General features: G+C 39.5%; 1 protein-coding gene across 2 annotated transcripts in view; it reads right to left on the bottom strand.

Moving 5' to 3' along the window:
- Positions 1 to 21,582, bottom strand: part of TSG101 (tumor susceptibility 101) — a 47,103-nt gene extending 25,521 nt beyond the window's left edge. The window contains exons 1-7 of one of the 2 annotated variants that reach the window (XM_084631087.1): positions 21,415 to 21,582; positions 13,194 to 13,278; positions 10,769 to 10,834; positions 9,907 to 10,070; positions 8,188 to 8,314; positions 3,108 to 3,174; positions 334 to 428 (exon numbers count right to left, since the gene is read on the bottom strand). In XM_084631087.1, coding sequence (XP_084487213.1) covers positions 334 to 428; positions 3,108 to 3,174; positions 8,188 to 8,314; positions 9,907 to 10,070; positions 10,769 to 10,834; positions 13,194 to 13,278; positions 21,415 to 21,456 — 646 coding nt within the window. In that variant the 5' untranslated portion in view covers positions 21,457 to 21,582. The remainder of the gene's footprint in view (positions 1 to 333; positions 429 to 3,107; positions 3,175 to 8,187; positions 8,315 to 9,906; positions 10,071 to 10,768; positions 10,835 to 13,193; positions 13,279 to 21,414) is intronic. The other variant, XM_084631088.1, reaches the window with a different exon arrangement.
- Between the last annotated feature and the right edge of the window lie 569 nt (positions 21,583 to 22,151).

The raw sequence follows: 22,151 nt of genomic DNA, 5'->3' as shown, positions 1-22,151 counted from the left end.
ATAAAAATGTCACAATTTACCAAATGGGGAAAGAAAAATGTAGGGTGGTTATATGCATTGTGCTTCAGAAAGTCCACAAATCAGAGACTATGGATAGAAGGAAGACAATTTACCAAGTTCCTGACTGGAGGAAACAAAACACAATGGATATTTTTCAATACATGTTAAATGGTATCTCTGCTTAAAAGTTCAGGTTTTTAACTACCATACAAGTACAATGCAATTTATGTCTGTGTTTCATAAATGTGATATTTCCCCCCCCCGGTCTACTTACGTCTGGCACCTTCGCTTTCTCTAGAACTCAGAAAGAGAGATACTTTCAAAGTTACTCACCAACAGTAGTCACAGGAGGCTGAGAAGTGTAGTGCTGACCACTTGTTGTCGCTGGAAACGGACCACCAGGTGGATAAGGGTAGCCCGGGTAGCCACTTGGTAAAGAAAGTTATATTAACGTTATGCAAGAAATTGCAGAACATCCACGTACATCAACTTTACATTAAGTTTTCCAGTGCTAAACTTTTGATTCCAAAACTTTTTACAAAGTTATCATACTAAAAGAAAGAGCAAGTTTCCTTTTCAAATATAATAAGCCACTTTTACAAGTAAAGGTAATAAACTGCTTCAAACTACAGGCCAGTAAAGACTTTACTTTCTTCTTCTTCTTCACAGGATACGCTACTAATATAGCTTAAAGATGTTTTTCACAATTTCTTGTATAATTTAAAATGATATCATTATACTTTTGTCTCTGACAAGTTATTTGCAGGTCAAATGTTCTGAATGTTTCAAGTTTCCTTCAATTTGATTAATTTATTTTACCATCCCGAAGAACCACTTGGAACCATAAATATTTAAAGAGAAAGTATTTACATACTAAATTGTATTAGAGTGTTGATTGGCACAATGATAGTAAGTAACTGTTGTACAGCTGTTAAACTAACTTTTTATTTTGTTTTTTGTTGTGTAAAAAGCAAGTGTTAAAAGTTTATTTATCATCATGTAATAAAAATATTAGAGTAAGGTAAAAAGTCTTCTGTCACAGTACCATTAAGAATTTTTGTGGAAGGAGAGGGAGAGAATAAATACACAGATATTAACAACAAATTCATTCATCAAGGCAGTTGACAGTTTGGGCAGATGACATTTAATCTGTCTTCATTTATCCTCAAAATTGAAACTAACTACCATCATGGGAAGTGTAAATCTTATGCACTAACTGCCAGGATTAGGCCTTACTGATCTGTACCTATCACTTCCTTGTCGTAAATAGTCTTTTAATTATAATTTAAAAAATAGTATTAGACTCTATTTCCCCAAAATATGATAATTTATGGCTGTTGACCAAGAGGGATTTTTAAAACTGAGTAATAAATGAAAACTTAATAAAAAGAGGCACAAAAGATCTTCATGATGATGTATTACAAGAGGAATTTAGCACATTTATTTTTTGAGACTGTATTATCTTTTAGGTCTTTTTAATATGCATGAAGTGCTCACGGGAGAAGAGCATTGTATCATTCAGAAAAATAAATGCAAGTCTGCCAGAAGCAGTGACATGTCTGCCGCTCCTCCTAACAAGACCCTACTCTCCGAAGCACAATTTTGTTCATACAGCAATTCTATACTAGACAAGCATAGCAATAATAAAAATAACCAAGGATTCCAGCCCAAACAGATGCAAGATACATGACTGCATGGCATACTTACCAAAAGGTTTACATTCAGTGCCACCCCATGCTCCAAAAGGGAGTGAATGAAAGCCCTTTGAAGTCAAAGTGAGTCTCAAATTTACTTCAATAGGCTTTGGATCATACCCAAAGTGTAGATTTTATATCAATACAATAAACTATTTCCTAATCCCTGCATTTAATTAAAATATTTAAATATTTTAAAATGTGTTGCGTAACAATGAATAATTAACAAAAAGAAAGTTCCATTCTGTGACAGTTTGGGATACAGAAGGCACAACCCTGCATATGAAATTATGAGATAAGCAGGAGACTTTCAAAATTGTAAGGCTAGACTGTTTATTGTTTATCAAATATTTAAGTATTAGATTACAAATTTCAAACAATCAAATGGACTTTACAACAACTATGAAAGCCTCCTGTCTGTGTCATACCCTCATAATACTGAAATGCATTTACTGGGTCAAACTTGACTTTCTACATTAAGTTTATTAACACCAGCGCCATTCTCAATTTGGGACATATAGAAACACTGACATATTTCTTACAATGAATTTTTAAAACTATTTTAACACATACATTAACTAGCTTAATATTTACTCTTTAGGTTAACAGAAGTAATCACTTCAATTTTCTTTTAAAATTCAGTAACCAAATCCCTCTGGTATCAAGTTTACTTATACTGGGCAGCAATATAACAAGAAAAACGCACCATAAGATAGCCAAAGACCTCTGATAGCAGAACTTTTAGAGTATAGATTATGACAAAGGTGATGTTAAATAGACTTACTTGAAAATTGGAATTTGACTGGTTACCACATATTCAGAAGACTGAATTGATGTGTAAACTAATTTTTCGTCCAACACTTAAGAGTCATTAAAACATTACAGTTATTTCTTATTTGGAGCAATGTTATTCATGGCTCATTTTGATTTTATAGTGTTTGTGGATTGAGGGGAAGGGAACAAAGGGTGTTCTATATTTGCCTAGAAGAAAGGTTTAAACAAAAAATGATTTCTTACTTCAGCAGTCAATTGCATGAATTGAAATTGGACAATACTTTTAAAAAGAAATAGGGGGACCTACCCCATAAAAACTGATCTTTTATATAGTGTAACAAGAGGAGCAATAATCCAGCAAGGAACACTTTACAGTAAGCAAATTTTTCTAACCAAAATCCAACAATTGTATATTGGCATCAATTAGCACTAAAGGGCTTAGCCCTATTCAAACTTTCCCTCTGCTATTGACAAGAACTGAATCCTCGACTTTTGAATAATTCACTACCATAATAATTTAAAAATAAATCCAAGAACTCAACCTCCATCAAAAGAAGATACAAACGGGGTGTGGGATTCTCAGAAGCAGCACTATCACAGCAGATCCTCTTCAGTGACTGGATTTAAAGCATAACTTACCTTGGGTTAGGAGGGTGTCCTGGTGGATAGGGAGAGATTCCACTTGGCATGCCTGGCATGTAGGATGCTAAACAAAATAACAATTTTGTACAGTTTTACTTTTCAAGATTTTGTTAAATGAGGTAGACATATTTATGCTATGATGAGAGATATTTCAATACACTGTTCATCCATGAACACAGTACAATGACAGAATCAAATGTCAGTAACAAAGAAAAAAATGTGACAATTTTTTTTATGTTTATTCAACATTTATAGATCATGGCTTAAAACAATTCATTGAAAAAAGCCAGAAAATTTTATGCAAATTCATTATTTAATAAAACAAAGCCTGGTCAGGTTATCTAGTGGCAATACAACCTGCTGCTGGGGGGAACCCTCTCAGAATCAGCAGGGGCTGGGAGGCCTGAAAACACAGTCTCACATACCACTGCGGCAATTTCCTTTAGCTGATGTTCAAAGCTGTGGTGGCAGAATCTAGAGGCAGTCATATACAACTCTCCTCAGTCAATGAAACCTGAGGAACCATTTTTCTTTCCATCGTTTAGTCATAATTTGATTTAATACTAACCAGGTAAATACTCATCCCTGTGCTTTTTTGCTTATACAAAACTCCAACACTGCAAATTAGGATATAAACCAATTTAAGCACATTCTTATACTGTATTTGTTTAAAAAAAATCATTGACTCATTTCTACAAGTCTACTTATAATATGAGCTATTATACGGATGATAAATAGTTTGTGCCTTCAGATGGTCTCCAGACAGGCTCCCTCTAGTAATTATATTCATACAATTAGGCATTAAGAGACCCAAATACACTTTTCTCTTTAGATTAGGGATGATCTTGCACCACTACTATTTTAATTCTGCAGACACCTCTTTAGTACTGAGAAAACCTTCAGCACAGAATTATTCTGTAGCCTTTGCTACTATCATAAATTCTGTCAGCCACCATTTTCATTATAAATCCCTATTTTCAAATTCATCCAACTATGCCATAAAGAAATTGAAAAACACTGCATAAGGTGTGTCATTTGTTTTCACCTCATTTCACCAAGTGGGAATCAACAGTGGTCTAAGGAAAATGATGTTATGCTTCCGAGATGAGTTATGAAAATTTGTAGTCTGTTATTTGTACTCATATTTCACTAGTGACAAACAGATAACATAATAGATAAAAATGTCTATTTTAGTTCCAACCTGTTCATTTTAGCTATACCTAGTACTTTCCTTTCCTAATAATCATTACATGATTGCAAGTTAAGCAACTATTTATGTTATGAAATGATGCACTTCTCATTGTTTGATCCTGAGAACCTTCAGAATCATTGCACTAAATAGCTTACTACTAAATAACACAAGATTAGAAGCGCATTGCCAACCTAAACGCTTTGAAATTGTCCATTTTCAAAAACTCTGGTGCTGAAACAGCACCTTTCAAATAACATGTCCAGATTTTTAAAAAGTTTTATGAAGTTTCTCACAATCCCCTGGTGAGAAACTGACTGGCTGCCCCAGTGAAACAGACGATAACAAAGTGGCTGTTAAAAGCACACAAAAAACAAACCTGAAAAATACATTTTGCTAATTTATTAAATTATAGTAGCCTGAGGTATTATTTGCAAATATAACAGGTACAAAGTTTTCAGCGAAATTTGACTTTCAGTTGCCCCTTTAAGCACAGTATAGTTCGTACTCCTCAGTAACTCTACACTTGCACTGACATCTACTGTTAAAAATTAAAATAGTTCATGCTCTTTGCCGAGTTATTGAACATTTTTACTACAGGTCAGAGTAATGCTGCCAACTGACCTAGGAGAAATCCAATCTCTCAGCTAAAAAAACCTCAAAACTTTTGCAGAAGGAAGGATGGGAAGGGGGTGTGGGGAATGACTGATTTATGCCATCTTGAAAGCAGATTTCTAATGTCTTAACAGATCTAGCAGTGTCTGATTTAAGGCATGGAGAAACAGGAAAGAAGTCAATATACTGTATTCTCGACTCTTATCTCAAACACCTTTACTGAAATTTTATATTTATGCAAAAATCAAAACTGAATGTGTTACAGTTTGCATTTTTGGAGTATTTTTACCATTGATAAAGTCTATTCCTGTCGAAGTCAGACACTATGAATACAATAAAACATTAAAAATATGCTCTTGAATCAACATAGCTTCACTTATTCACACTTGAGAACGCACCTTTAACTGTGCGTTAAAATATCTATTGTCAAGTTACGTTTAAGAGAAACATTCTGTTTTTAACTGCATCGGGGGATGTCCTACTGAAGCTAAATCATAAACTCAGACCTGCATTGTTGCTAAGTCGTGAAGCTGAGGAAAGATTCAGAGCAAGAGATACAGTTGGGATGGAATGAGATAAAGAACGGAGAAATCAGTTCATTAATTCATCTAATTTCATTAATATCTTCCCTGCTACTTGTGTCAGATCTGGAACAGACGTACCCACAGAAGAGAAACTGCCAAGGAATTCAGGTCCCCCAAATGCAGTACTTTCAAAGAGTCTCCTAATCTTAGTAGTGCTATAATAACTCTCACTTCAAGCTAGGGGAGCTCATCTATACATTCACATTCCTTCATTAAGTTGATGGCACAAAGGGATAATTTCCAGTATGACTTTCTGTCAGTTGCACGGGCATAACTCCCACTGAAGCAAGTGAGAGTTGTACATGCAACTGGTGATAAGATAATTAGGCCCCTTGCAATCAGAATGACAATATGAATAATTTTAATGTCCTATGATAATTGTCTCCACAGGGGTAGAGCTCAGCAATGACCTGTGCTACCTAGATCCTATCTAAACATGAAAACTTAATTCCCGAAATTCAAATGTTGGAAAATCAAGAAATGCAGAATGAGAGTTTGGGGAATTAATCTCTTGCACCCAGGAAGGGTATAAGCAGCGCAAAACACTGCCGAGTGCCAGCAACCTTATGTTAACAAAAGTTTATACATTTTAATTTTTCAGACGATGGTGCCAATGAGGGAAAGGTAGTCTAAGTGGGATGGCAAGGGGAAAAGGACGTTACCGGAGGCATGAGTGGCCAAGTGAAGGCCAAGCACACGAGGGCAGGTCTGTGAAAAGGCACCCTTCCTCCATTAAACAATCTCAAAATACTGCCCCAACAACATACTCCCAACTGCTCCCCTTTCATGCCCCTACCACGGGCCTTTTACAGCAGCAGTCCAACAACAATGGAGACTATGATCTCTGCTGATTTGAACCTTGTCAAAAAGGGAGAGAAGCTGATTCAGGGTTGGAGCTTCTACCTCCAATCCGAAACCGGCAGTGTCAGTCTCTTCCTTTCTCCTGTAGGAGGCAGCAGGTAGGGGGTAGATGATGGGAAATGGCAAGGAGTGGAGCACAGCAGAACAGCAGATGAAGCTGGTCCAGTAGAAGTTTGGTCCCTGAAGCAGCTACCCTTTCTGGTGAAGATCATGGTCTTTGAGAGAGTGGATGCTTTGCAGGCAGATACTGTTAACCTTAAAATACTTATATGACCCCATTACCATAGTATCCTGAGTGCCTGACAGTCTTTAAGGTATTTATCTTAGCACCACCCCTGTGAAGTAAGGAACTGCTATTATCCTCACATTAGAGATGGGACACAGGCAGAGAGAGACTAAGTGACTTGCTCAAGGTCACACAGGAAGTCTCACAGAGCAGGGAGACCTGGGTTCAATTTCCAAGCTAATGTCCTAGCCACTGTAACATCCCCTCTCTCTAACAACACCAACCAGCTGCTGGAGAAGAACACTTTTCCTAGGGCATGGTGAGGAGGGAATTGGGTTTCCTTTGAGCAGGCTGGGACAGGGAAGGCATTTAGAGCAAGGCTAATTGCCACATGGGGCTATCCTGAAATGCTGTCACTACCCCCACCCCATCTGTAATGCTCCTATTTTATTCCCTCTGCACTAGAAATGTCCTTCCCCAGTTATGTTCACAGCAAGCCTGGTCCCACAAACCAGGAATATGACCTGTTAAACTGCAGATGGTTTGTTGGTTGGGGCAGCTGCAAGCGGAAAGGACCTGATCACTGTACTTCCTCCTGGCAGTGCTTCAACTACCAGTTCCCCAGTTAGGTGTGGAGCGGAGCTGGTTCCTTAGAGGCTGTGAGGAATGTAGCTCCATGCTTTCTTTGCTTATCTGACAATAGTCCAAGCTGGTGAACTCCCTGGTTGACCAACTAAGAGTCCCAGTTTGGTGAACCAGAAGGTTCTTCACACAAGGGCCCACCGCAGAGGACCTGCAAGCAAGCAACCATAGAGGCTGGTGGAGTACTGGAGGTTGATGGTAGAAACAGACCCCATACCCTAACAATAATCTCTCCCAGATAACCTGCACATCCCTTTCCTCCTCTGGTCACACAAAGTTCTGCACAACCTCCCTACAGCCCACTACATCAGACCTATGAACATGATCATCCTTCTGACAAAATGTAACAAAACACTTTAGAAAGCCTTTTTTTTTATTTTTGTATAGACAGTGCTTAAGGTAAGAGCTTAAAAGGAGGTTGCAAAAGGAAAAAAAATTGGTATGTGAAAGGAAAAGAACTCAAAATTGAAGAGGAAAATCAATAGTCTAAAAACCTACAAGGCAATTCTGAATTTGATTAACCAATGATTAAGAAGCCAACAAATAGAGAAAGGACACAGGTACTGTTGTCCTGGATCCTGGAGAAAAAGATTTTAGAAAAATTCTAACAAAAAGAATTTCAATTTTCAAGACATAAAATGAGTAAGGCACAAATAAGGTTATCAGAGGAAGTCAGTATATGATAAGAATGAATTCTGGCAATGTCTAGGGATGGCAATCAGCAGTCAAACTTAATAGTTTAATATGATAATACATTTCCTTCTATTAAAATATTATGAGAGCCAAAAGCCAAATGGTATTATGGCATAATTCAAAAAGCTACAAGTACTACAGAAACTGGGCCATCAGTTTTCAACACTATAGAGTACAATAAATCATTTGTCAAAATATTGCACAGGGTAGCCAAAATGCTTGATAATGAACTGAAAATACTTTAAAATGTGTCTGCACATCACTTACTATTTGGTGGTCCTGTTGCTTGGTATGGTTGGAAGGATGTTGAAATGGTAGGCCGAGAAAAGACTGGAGGTTCCTCTCCGAACACCACGATCATAATTTGAATCAATCCTATCAAGTCTGACTGGGGCTATGAGGGAAAGCAGATCAAAAGCTGTTGATTTTTTTTTTTTTGTACTAAAGACAGCTGACTTTGATAGTTGACTGCTAACAATAATGACTTAGTACCATCTCATCACATACCACTGGTCAGCTGAATATTTTCTCTCCTCCTATTTATAGACCCAACCTAGTAGATTCCAACTTAGTCAGCTTGTGCGACTAGCATGATGTTAAATAATCAAGAGGGAACAAACAGCTGGAATAGTGCTGATACAGAGCTACACTCTGGACAATGCACGGTTCCATGTGAATTACAGTACTGCAACTGAAGAAGGACTAAAACTACCATAAAAGTTTAGTTATTTTAAAGACCTAACCAACACTGAGTCATGAAAATTAAGTACAGAAGACTAAACATTCTAATGGTTCCAACCCACATACGGTGCAGGCTTTCCTCAGTTTGACACACAGCACAATAGTTAGATTGTTGCAGGTCATTAATGAGGCCAATAAAGATCACTCTTGTGTCCTGTACTCAACAGCCTGATTTTCACTGCAAATAGTATAAAAAGATGATCAATTACATTCCATTTACAGCTCAGTGTCAGGCAAACTTCAAATCCAGAGTTACCATAATGTGATTTGGAGGTAAAATTGTATCTTATTCCTAAAAGTATGCTTGCCCTTATTGTTTCAATGGCAGTATAAAAAGCAGTGTTTATTCACATTATAGAACAGAGAGACCAGCTAAAAGTTTCAATATTAAGTGAAGTGTTCTCCCTAATGGGGGTAGAATACTAAATAGCAGAGAGGGACAAATACTCACAAGAGGTATCAGAGGAACGAGCAGAGATATGAGGATATGCTAAATTTTGCCCTCCTTTTTACACATAAAGAAGGAAGTTCCCAGAGTGCCTTTGCTGCTGTTTCTTAAATTAAAACTTTCAACATGAAAATACACTCTTTGCTTTTCAAGCCATGTCTATAAAACAGTGAGTGCTCTCTGAAAGAGAGTTCAGAATATAAACAAGTTACAGAAACAAAGCCGTTTCAAGTGCCATTTTTTATCATCCTTTCAGTAGGTTTTGCTAAGGTTTAAAAATTTCAACTCTTCTACAAACAGTTCATCTTCATAGTTTCACCTTAAGTTTGTCACAGTACTATAATTTTGTCCCAGGGACATCCCTGAAAATCCCTAAATTGCTTTCAATAACTACACTCTCCCTACTGCTCTCTTAAGGACCTATATCCAATCAAACCTGTCAGGAAAGGAAGCTTACATGAATTCCCCTTTTGAAACCACCAATGCTGTGCTCCTTCACTAGCCAGAAGAGTTGTCATTAGGCATAGCTAGCTGGCCAACAGTGAAAGTGATATACTGAATTTATTAATTTAAGGCAGTAAAAGTGACATTCAGACAACAGTTTTTGATTAAAAGTCCCAATCCAATGTCCATCCAGTGTCAATTATCTTTCTGGTAATGTGGTGTTTGATGAAAAGATCACCACTGTTTTATTGCTCAAAGCCAAAATGACCAGAATTAGTTAAGAAACTTGATATAATAATCTAATGGAATTCAAGAGTAATCAGTTTGAAGGATTTCAGACTAATTATACTTACATGTTTCCACTCATGCAGATAAGGAAGATATATCTTTCCATTTGCGTCAACATGCTTCCCAGTTTTAATGGTCATTGAACTAGTTGGTTTAACAAAACAGATTGGGGGATTGAAAGGGTAGGTATCCAGTAGCCACAGACATATTGGGATATTGTATGTGTTACCTAAAGAAAAGTTAAAAAAGGTCTGAATTTATTCTTCCTCCTCAACTCATTCTGATCTGAGATTTTTAAAATAAACTACTATTCATTACCCATGACTAGATTATACCATTATCTTGAGATCACAAAATTAATGCATGAACCAACATTTGAATCACACTGAAGTATAGGTTTCTAGAGTAAACTGAACTTCACCAAATACATACTTAATGAAGAGCTCCTGGTTTAGCCATGAACTCCATGACTATAATTTACCACTAATAAGGTGTTTTACACAAATGCCCCTCCTCCCCCCGCAACATGAAACACAGAGTCCCTATCTCTCAATTATCCTTAGTCCCACTTGTGAGTTGTTTGCAGTCCTCCCCCTCAGTTGGCTGACAGGTCTGAAAAGCAAAAAACTTTTTTAAAAATAAAAATGTTGTCAAGTATTGACAATAGCACTACTGTGAAATAAAGATGCTGCATCCAACACTATCAGATAGGTAGAGGCTGCCTGGAATAATCAAACAGCCACGAGACAAATACAGCTTGTACGCTATGTTGGAATTCCATAACACAGCAGAACAAACAAATCTTTTAAAATGTTATATAACATAGTCAAGTTTTTTTTAAAGAGAATAGTGATTATTAAAACTGAACAATCTACAAGCTGAAATCTTCCAAATGATTTGAAAACAAAGGAAAGATATGATGTATACCTCTATAAGGCACAGGAATGGTTCCAGTGAGGCTCATCAGGTCCCTGGACGAGCCATCATTAAAAACTGAAAGACAATACACAGTATTAAATAATTTTTGCTGAGTTAGCTTTGTGTTCAAATTACCTAAACTTTTTTCAGCCTGTGTGACCTAGACAAATATTTATGCTGTTCTTAAAGAGTGTCTCTTTCTTGAAGATTACATAACTATAAATTGGTAAGTATTTATCCACAGCTGATTAACACCTAAAAATAAAGTATTCTTAGAGATGGGGAAGACAGATTAGAAAATTAGATCTCTTTTCCCTACAAACGTAGGACTGTCTCCTATACTCAAAGCCCCATGTAACGATGCAGCCACATAAATTACCACATAACCCTGTTCTGAATCTAAACTCTCATTTGAGGGAAAAAAAACCCACACTAGTTCTTATAGTTGCAAAGGTGCCCTTCAAAATATGAACTGAATGCAAATTCAATGCACTGTTGTATGCATCCTGAAACAACAGTTCTGAAAGACAAACTGCTTATGTATCTCAGTAGGGTGGTAAATCTGAAGCACACTGAGGATACCTAATATGTTAACACTGTTAAAATTACCCACAGTGAAATAGTTAACAGAAATATCAAGCTAATGTACTTAATCATGGTTGGACATAGTGGCTGATATTGGCATGGTGAAGAGGAGCAAAAACAGCGGAACAGTTAGCTGGTGTCCAGGTTTCCTCGGGAGTGAGGAATTCAGCCCCTCCTCCCTCTTTCAAATTTAAAGTCACTTTCACGCCTGCCCAAAAGGTGTGGAGGGAGATGCGTCTTCCCCCACAGTCAAAAGCTTCAACTGTGCCTTGACTGCCAAAAAACGAAATTGGCTCGCATGCCTTCCCATGTGCCCAAAGTGACAAATGCCTCCGTCCCAAGCTTTCCCCCTGAAAACTTCTACAATACACATATACTTTTTCAATATGTAAACCTGCAGCAGACTGAAAATATGGGGACAGCATACATTTAAAGTGCTATACAACCAACAAGGGATACTATACCACTTATATAGAGGAGGGAGCATGGAGAGAGGTATTGGGCAAAGCAGTACTGAGTAATTCTTGGGTTGCTACCACATAATTTAGCCTTAACTCTCAACGTAGACAGAAGCCTTGGCTACACTGTGTCTTCACCCTTTATATGTTATCAAAAATGAATCTCTCCAGTGTGAATTAGCTTACTGGTAAAGTGGTGTTTAGAATTGAACACAAGAAATTTCACAGGTGCAGTCTCACCAGAGCAGTTTAGAAAGGAACAAGTACATTTATGCTGCAGAATATAAGCCTTTCCATTTGCAGCTCAAAATGGAATTGACATTTTGAACACCATATCACAACACAAAATCATGTCTAGAGTTCTGTCCACTATTCTCCTTTCAGTCTCTTTCAGGGTTATTTCAGGTTCTCTCTCAAGGTAAATGTTTTAGATTACTTCTCCCCAGCTGTTGGTTTGCATTTTTTTCAATTTAAAACTCAGTTATTTTCTACCTGTTTTTAATTGCTCTAGGTCTCTCTGAATATTTCTCCCAAATTAGAGTTATCTGTGAATCCGTTTACACCCTCATTTGGATCTTGGGAAAGAAGTTAACTAAATCCAAACATAAAACTAGTTCCTAAAGTGCTCTCTGGAACTCTCCCACACTTAATACATGGCCATTTATTGCTACAATTTAAAAAACAAACAAAACAAAACAAAGGTTAAGGTGACAGCAGTTAAACCACTGATAGGTTAAGCAATTAAAAAATATTTATAATGCGCATTACAAAAACTCTGAAACTGCTTTCCTACACACATGAATGTAGAACATTACTCCTACCCTAACAAATGTCAAGATGCTTCACTGTTAACAAGACACTTTTGGGATGGTGGTCGATTTACTGTTCTTTATAAATAAATATAACAATCAGAATATCTTATACTACAATGGAGCTGAATTTTCCATCTTCCCATAGATTCCAATAGGGCAACAGACTGACTATTGAGCAATACGCAACAGTACAACCTGCAGGATCAAACAAAAACTGAGCTGTGAGGAACAAAGCACTTACTGACAACACTGAAGGGGAAAAAATTCCCCATGTACATTTCTTTTTGAATAAGTGTTCTCTATTTGCATGTTTTTTCCCCAAGGAAGATGAGATCCCATCAATAGAATTTATTTAACAGAACCTCAAATTCTATACTCTAGTTTCAGTCCTCTCTCATAAAAAGCTATTTAACAGAGTATAAAACAATAAAAATAAATACTTATTACCAGATATAGGCACCAGTTGCCAACTAAATTTTACTAATTGCAAACTTTAAAGCTGAGGAAATGCCATGAAAATACACTACACATTTAAATCAGAAACAAGAGAGTAGAAGATTTTCTTATGCACAAACTCACCATATGCATCCATTACAGGTTTGAGGTCTTTGTATTGGGTAATAACACTGGTGGTTTCCTGCACCGTCAGATCTCTATACTTATACTGAAAAACAAAAGCATTTAATGCTTGGGCAGCCTTTAAGATGCAAAGCCAGACGTTTTATAAAGTTCTGTCTTGCATTGCTTTCCTTGGAGACAAGCAAACTGGTCAAAAATTGCATTTGCAAGGCTCTAAGTGAAGCACTTATCTACAAAAGTCAAATCCTTAAAAAAAATCAAATATCATTTTTTTAGTTTGCAAAAATCATGTATGTAATCTTATGGTCAAAGTTCAGACTAGTTGTAAATCAGAAGAGTAGAATCAAAGCTGTCCGATGTGGAAAAGACCAAGCGAGTTATGAAATCTATTTTCCCATGATATGATGTAACCATACAAAAGTTTACATTTCTTCCCATTAGGCCTTTTTATTTGTAGTACAAATCCAAACAGAACAAAAGCAAAGGAAAATTAATGGGAAAAAAATGCTAAAAATGCTTTGGGGCTGGTGGTATTTGAGGTTTAAAGAAATCTCTCTCAACCTGCATAACAAGTATGATGGATATAGCAATCCCATTCAGTGTCTCTGGGGCCCATACTGTTCTAAATGTTTTGTATTACAGTGGGCTAGGGGGATTGTATGCTACTCCTGAGGGAATTCTGGGCCAAAAAATGAAAAATTCTGTACACAATATTTTAAAATTCTGCATATTTTATTTGTTAAAACAACACAATGTAATTATGCCAGCTTCAATTATTTTGGTAATTTATTTCAAAGTACCGAGCAGCAATTATGTCTGTAACAATACAGACAACAAAAAAATTCAGGAAATGTTTTTTGACAAATAGATTTCTTACTAGGAATATTAATATAGAACTCTGAATAATAATTCATTTAAACGACAACACAGAAAGGTATTTCCTGCACTGCACAGAAGCAGTGCAAAGGCTTGGGGAAGTCAGGGGTAACGGAGGAGCTGAGCAAGAGGGAAATAATTTTTGGGAAGGAGCCTGAGTGTGAACTTGGAGGGTTGTTGGGTGTGGGAAAAGTATGGAACAGGGTTTTTGGTTTGTTTTTTGAGAGGGAAGATTGTTAGGGAGCCTCCCCATGCAGACCCTGGCTGACTCATAGCTTCTCTCATTCAGTCAGGCACATCTACCCTGTCCCCATGTGCCCCGGCACCCCCACTCAGCTACTCCCTCCCCTATCCCCATGTGTCTTTGGTCTACTAGGTTACCATAAGACAGATAGGTGACCTTTGGTAAGCTTTTAGCATGTGTATAGTAACTTTTATTGTTTTTTATATCATCATCATCTCTGTGGTGCTGTTATTTTAAAGGTGCTTGCTTAAAAATGGCTGTGTATTAACTTGTAACTTCTGGCAATACACTGTTCATGGCCTCGGAGAGAAAGCAATTCACAGACACTGGGTTTTAGGTGGACTGTCTTTATGGCGATACCACAGTGTAAGGCAGGGAGATGTGCAGCCTTAAAACCCTCAGTCAGACAGGAGTGGGAACAGGGCCCCTACCCAAGAGAGATCATGTTTGGAAGCTGGAAACATTAAGTGGGTGCCCTCGAGGAAACAGGCAAGAGGAATACAGGATGCAGTTACCCTGAAACCACAAGTACTTAAACTTTTTTGATACACAGCTATATAATATTTGTAACTCATAAAATATGTAAATGAAGCTCAACAGTGTGATGTGAAATATTTGTTCAACATACAAACTTATGTAGAGAGTAACAATATTCATAATTCCTACTGGGAAAGCAGATGCTCTTCGCTGCTATAACAGAAGTGGGCAAACTACGGCCCACAGGCTGGACTGTCCTGCCCAGCTCCTGAGCTCCCGGCCGGGTAGGCAAGCCCCTGGCTCCTCCCCCACAGCTTCGGCTCACTGTGCCACCAGCGCCCTGGGCCCACCACTCCTGCCAGGCAGCGTGGTGGTGTGGCTGGTTCTGGCATGGTAAGGGGGCAGGGGGGGGTTCCAGGGGGCAATCAGGGGACAGGGAGCAGTTGGATGGGGCGAAGGTCCTGGGGGGGCAGTCAGGGGACAGGGGGCGGTTGGATAGGTGTTGGAGTCCCAGGGGGCAGGGAGCAGAGGGGGTTGGATTGGGCAGAGGTTCTGGGGGGGGGGGGCAGTCAGAGGACAGGAGGTGGTTGGATAGGCATGGGAGTGTCAGGGGGTGGGGTGGATAGGCGTTGGGGTAGTCAGGGGACAGGGAGAAGCGGGGGTTGGATGGGGGTGGGGTCCCAGGGGGGGCGGTCAGGGGACATGGAGCAGGGGGGATTGGATGGGTTGGGGATTATGATGGGGGCAGTCAGAGGGCAGGAAGTGGGAGGGGGCCAAACTGTTTGGGGAGGCACAGCCTTCCTTACCCAGCCCTCCATATAGTTTTGCAACCTCGATGAGGTCCTCAGGCCAAAAAGTTTGCCCACCCCTGTGCTATAACATACATATGTGCAGGGACACAGTGGTGAAGGCAGCAATGCTACTGTAAAAGCCACAAGATGCATGTTGCCACCCCCATCCCATTTCAGGCTGTGCCAGTGAGAGCACGATTTTCAACCAGTGCTAGGGTGCACGGATTCAGGAGTGCTGCTTATACTGAAGGTTCCAAACTGAGCTAGAGGCAAGTATTTTTACGATTAAGTTCAATTTTTATTTGAAGTGTGTAAGTGCATTTGTGAGGAATACAGGGTGAGGAATGCCCCTTTAGAGAGGGAATAATGTGGAAACAGGGTGACCTCACTCTAATGGTGAGCGGAGGCAGGGGTGTCTTCTCCTCATAAAAAAGTCAAACAGAAGAGATGGCTACAAAGCGTTGTGGGCCTGGAAAGGGTACAGGTAGTCCCAGGCCCCAGGAGCACACCAACTCAGCATAACAGCAGCGCTACTGTTGTCTCATGGCCCACCCCTTTTGTATGGTGTGGACCTACTCCATTAGCAGCAGGGAGAAGCTGATATCATGGAGATCTGTAAAAATAGGCAGTCTACCATATAATTCAATGGTTCTCAAACTGGGGTTCATGAATCACCAACTGTCCACAGACCATCTGCTCATGGGTAGCAGAAAGCTAGCTTGGCATATTATCATGTCTCGTCTCTAACTGCTAATCTACACCAAGACAGGTAAAACACACTACTTTTCTAATATTCTTCCATGTGAACAATTACAGTAATTGGTGTTCATATAACATTGCTGTTAACTCACATGATTAACTCAAAAAAATTAATCACGATTAACTGCAGTTTTAATTGCACTGTTAAACAATAGAAAACCAATTGAAAATTATTAAATATTTTGGATGTTTTTCTACATTTTCAAATATATTGATTTCAATTATAACAGAATACAAAAGTGTACAGTACTCGCTTTATATTTTTATTACAAATTTGCACTGTAAAAATTAACAAAAGAAAGTGTTTTCCAATTCACTTCAGACAAGCACCTTAGTGCAATCTCTTTATCACGAAAGCGCAACTTACAAATGTAGATTTTTTTTTGTTACATAACTACACTCAAAAACAAAGTGAAGTCCATTCACTACTACTACTTGTTCAGCCAATTGCTAAGAGAAACCAGTTTGTTTACATTTACGGGAGACAATGCTGCCCGCTTCTTATTTACAATGTCACCTGAAAGTGAAAACAGATGTTCGCACAGCACTTTTGTAGCCGGCATTGCAAGGTATTTACATTCCAGATATGCTAAACATTTGTATGCCCCTTCATGCTTTGACCACCATTCCACAGGACATGCTTCCACGCTGATGACGCTCATTAAAAAAATAATGTGTTAATTAAACTTGTGACTGAAATTCTCAGGGGAGAACTGTACGTCTCCTGCTCTGTTTTACGGACATTCTGCCATATAGTTCATGTTATTGCAGTCTCGGATGATGAGCCAGCATGTTGTTCGTTTTAAGAACATTTTCACTGAAGATCTGACAAAACAAAGAAGGTACCAAGATGAGATTTCTAAAGATAGCTATAGCACTTGACTCAAGGTTTAAGAATCTGAAGTGCCTTCCAAAATCTGATGAGGACAGGGTGTGGCGCATGCTTTCAGAAGTCTTAAAAGAGCAACACTTCGATGTGGAAACTACAGAACCCGAACCACGAAAAATAAAATCAACCTTCTGCTGGTGGCATCTGACTCAGAAGATGCAAAAGAACATGCATTGGTCCACACTGCTTTGGATCCTTATCAAGCAGAACCCATCATGAGCATGGACGCATGTCCTCTGGAATGGTGGCTGAAGCATGAAGGGACATAAGAATCTTTAGCGTACCTGGCACATAAATATCTTGCCACGCTGGCTACAACAGCGCCATGTGAATGCCTGTTCTCACTTTCAGGTGACATTGTTAACAAGAAGTGGGCAGCATTATTTCCTTCAAAAGTAAACTAACTTGTTTGTCTGAACAACTGGCTGAACAAGAAGTAGGACTGAGTGGACTCGCAGGCGCTAAAGTTTTACATTGTTTTATTTTTGAATGCAGTTATTTTTTGTAATTCTACATTTGTAAGTTCAACTTTCATGATAAAGAGATTGCACTACAGTACTTGTATTAAGTGAAGTGAATTGAAAAATACTATATTTTATTTTTACAGTGCAAATATTTAAAATAAAAATAAACATAAAGTAAGCACTGTACACTTTGTATGCTCTGAGGTAATTTAAATCATATTTGAAAATGTGGAAAACATCCAACAATATTTATATAAATAGTATTCTATTATTGTTTAGCAGTGCAATTAATCACGATTCCTTTTTTTAATTGCTTGACAGCCCTAGTTATGCTTGTCAGATAAACATGAATGTTGTGAGACTTGTGTTTGCAGAGTGCTGAAAAGTGTTGTATGCATACAGTATTATTTCAATCCTAGTTTTTTCTCTGGAGACAGAAGAAAGCATTTATTATCAGGAATAAATCTAAAACATCTTAATGACACAGCTTAGCTGACTTGGAACGATGATTTAAAACTATGAAGTCTGATTGAAGATTTATAATTTAATTCAGAGAGTGTTACATCACTCCTATATATATTGCTCTTTATAGTAATTTCAAATTTCTGGATTGACATTTTCAGATACTTCGGGGGAAATTTTTCTTCTTTTTTAAGCACACAGAAAAGCGAGCTTTGGCAATAGTTTGATTTTTCCCCCCTTAGATTTAAAAAAATATTGTTGCAGTGACTGCTTTATTATCCTGGTTGTTCAATAATTTATCATCCCTTACTTTCAATAGACATGCAAATGAGTTTGGCTACGGATGCTGCTATAAACAGAGCAAATGCTGCAACAGTCACTCTCATGTGATTTTTAAGATTATTCAGATAACTATGGAATACTGAGAGACTGAAAAATATTGCATACAGAAGAATGATATTTGAGGGAATATTTTTTCTTATTTCTGAAATGACGGACTTTCTCCAACTTTGAGTTATTTTCAACTACACTATCAAATTTCAAATAACTCCTTTCAGCTACATCTGCAATTATGTAACATGTTTGTGCCCTTTATTTTCCTTTTCACTCCAATTTGTATTAAATAAGCAAAGTTTTTGATCTAATATTTTATGCCCTTTGAATAATGGTTCAAAATATAAACTGTCAGTTTGAATAAGGGTTCAGAGAGAGTCTCCAAAATCCCTGTGAGAAAATAAGCAGCTATGGACTTCTAAATGTATTAATCTGAGCAAATATTTAGCTCTTACATATAATGCTTTTTCAGTCACAGATCTCAAGCCACTTTACAAACAACAGTAAATACTTCCATTTTATAGATCAGGAAACAGAGGCACAGAGCCTAAGTGATTTGCCCAAGCTCACACAGTAAGTCAGTGACAGCAGTAAATACTTGCAGAACTCTTTACGTTCACTTAAATTAGAAGTCATTTACTGTTACAGTTTTTGAATATTTCCCATCAGAAATACCTAAAAGTCTCCTTATAGCCACACATTTAAGAAGTATAATTTCTTTTCTGTGAAAGCAAGTTCAAAGAAGTGGAGAGAGATTAAAGAAGCCTCTACTTTCATCTGCTAGTAGGTGAACAGCAGTTTTCACTGAGGTCATATGTAGCAAATCAGGATGAATTTCTTTATATATAAATATGATCTGATTAACATTCTTCCAATCGTCTGCATGGACCTCCAAAGTGAAAAACAGAAACTCGCTACCTCACCAATCACAATTTCTTTCTCAGAAAGTAAAACGGATTACTTTCCTGTTTTTTTATACAGTCAAATTAGATCTAATTTTTTAGAAAGTTCATAAGCGTAACTTCAAAGATGAAACCCTGCCCATACCCCTCTGAAATGTGAAGTAATCAATACTGTACACCCAATATGAAAAGCCTTTAAATATTACAATACAGTGCAACTTTCTGATGACAGTAGCTGGTGGCAGGGATTAGCTCAGTAGGATTTTAGCATGGGCCTCAGCTTCAACATTTAGGTGGAGCAGCTTTTCTTGAAGACTCTTCAGTACGTTTTCTTCACTGTTACTGAAGGCACCAAACAAGTCCTTGTGTGACTGCTAATGTGTTTGTCAGGTGACCACTGAAATGTTTTAAGTTAACATAGGAAAACAATCTCAGAGATTGAGTTTTCATCTGTCAATTTGATTGACCATGACTAGTAAGTGACCACAAATAAAGGTTTACTACCTGAGAATTAATAAAGGTTGTCTCACACATCTAAAAAAATACTCTGAATGTTAATTACTGGCAGTCTCTGGTTTCCAAAAATTTACAACCGCTAAGTTTATTAGCGCTATTTTCTCAATTTTGTACAGCCGAAGGATGTGCACAACTATTACAACCCATTAATTTTTGGTTCAATCATAAGTGCAAAATCAATTTCTAAACATAAATGTTTTATTTTTTGCTAAATATCAATGGTACAGGGGAAACCTACAACAGTAACCAATGTAATACAGAAATAAGTGAGTATTTTAATGTTAATATGGAAAGTGCTAACACTGCCATGCAAATACCCCACTCAGTACAATTTTGTTCCTTTTTTTGTGTAATGGCAGCATCTGCTGTACAAGTGGTTCTTGCTGATCCCTAGCGTGGTGGTTTTAAAACCAATTTGAGACACAGTAAGTAACCACAAGGCAAGTACTGTCTTTTTTCTTTGTATTTGTACAGCGCTTAGCATAATGAAGGTTCACAAGTAGGGCTCCTAGGCACTTCAGTAAAAAAATAGTTAAACCCCATTTGGCTGAACCCAACCACTATTTAAAAAGCCCTCTTAGAAATGGTGATACCACCACACTTACTAGACTTGTTACTAGAATACTTTACATTTATATAAAATCTTTCAGCCAAGGAACAAAATCAAACACTTCAATGCATTATGGGGAAATGGAAGCACAAATGTAAAACCGATGTGCTCAAGATCACAAAGAAAGTTAGTAGAACTACGGAGTCCTGACTCCTCAGCACTAGTTTAAGCCGATGGCTTGTTCAGCAGGTTAACAGGAGGGCAGCTTCCGAACCGCTGTCAAACTGAAGTGCTCAGAGCCAGCGAAGCACGACGGGGACCTATAATTATTTTCTGGCAATAACTCTGAGATCAGGTTTCCCTGAGCCACAAGCAAAAGGGGTGGTTTTTCCAGCTACCGGCGAGGGAAGAAGGCAGCCAAAGCAGCTAAATTCTGCTGACTCCTGCATCACCCCGCCCCAGGGGCGAAGACCAGGTAGGGCCGGCTCCTGTCCCAGAGACACCTATGCGGTCCCTTAGCCCACCGTAGAGTGGCGGCGGCAGAGGCAAGACGCAGCGCTGCCTCTCCGCACGGGGCGGGGGGAGACTCGCTGCAGGCGCCTGGAGACGAGGCCCCCCCACCCCCAGCAGGAGTCCGTGCACCGCCCGCCGGCTCAGGGCTCCCTACACAATAGCCTCCCACGGGCGGGGGCGGGTCTCGCCTGGCTGCTCCAGCCCCACCCCAGCGAGGCGTCCAGGACGGGAACCCCCGGGGAAAAGGCAGGAGGGGGACGGACCCCAGCTTGGAGGCGGGTCGGGAAAAGCAGGCGGATCTACGAGATATTGCGGGGCGGGGGGAGCAGAACAGACCAGGCCGCCCGATGCCGGGCGTGTGGCGGAGCCGACAGGGTGTGTGTGTGTGTGAGGGGGGTGGAGCGGCCGCTTCCCGGGCGGCAGCGTCTCGGGAGCGGCCGCTTACCTTGGCGAGCATCTTCTTCAGCTGGCTCTCGGACAGCGCCATGGCAGCCTCGCCCCCCTGACTGGCCGCCGTCACCGGCGCCGCCGCGCAGACGAGAGAGCGGCCTAGCGCGCGCCTCCGGCCCCTCCTCCTGCATAAACAGGAAGCTCACTGCGGGCTCGCTTCCGGCAGGACCCATTTCCGCCGGCCGATACGTCACTTCCGAACTCGGCGGCGCTCGCCCTCGTCACGTGATAGTGGGGCGTTCAGGCAATACTGGGCCTCGGCCAACGGCTGAGCGCTTCAGACAGGTCATGTGACGTGGGGGGGGGGGAGAGAAGAGGAGAGAGAGAGACGGGGGCGAACACACGTTGACGCCTGGGGCGTGGCAGGGCCCTGGCAGCTGCGCCTGAGCCTGGAAGAAGCGGAAAGTGGCTCAGGGACAGCACATCTAGACAGCCGCGCCAACCACCTTAAAGTGGTTTAGCTGAACCGGTTCTGAACGTCTCCCTTGCAGGGACCTTGCCTTCAAGAGTGTTTCTACCCTTCGACTGAAGCAGACTGGGCCTCACCCACAGGGGCAGCACCACACAGGCTGCAAGGGGAATAATGGCACCAGCAAGTCTAGTTCTTCAAGTGCACCTGAGAAGAAGAGGGCCCCCCAAGATAGTACTCACAAGCCACTGCCAGCCACAGCCCTACTACATGACAGCAGTGTATAAACTGGGCCTTGCTGTGACTAGGGTAGTCTGTTGTTT

This window comes from Lepidochelys olivacea (assembly GCF_965140295.1).
Source record: "Lepidochelys olivacea isolate rLepOli2 genome assembly, chromosome: 6".
Taxonomy (NCBI): Eukaryota; Metazoa; Chordata; order Testudines; family Cheloniidae; genus Lepidochelys; species Lepidochelys olivacea.
The sequence above is the reverse complement of the archived record's forward strand: the minus strand, read 5'-3'. Positions and strand labels throughout refer to the sequence as shown.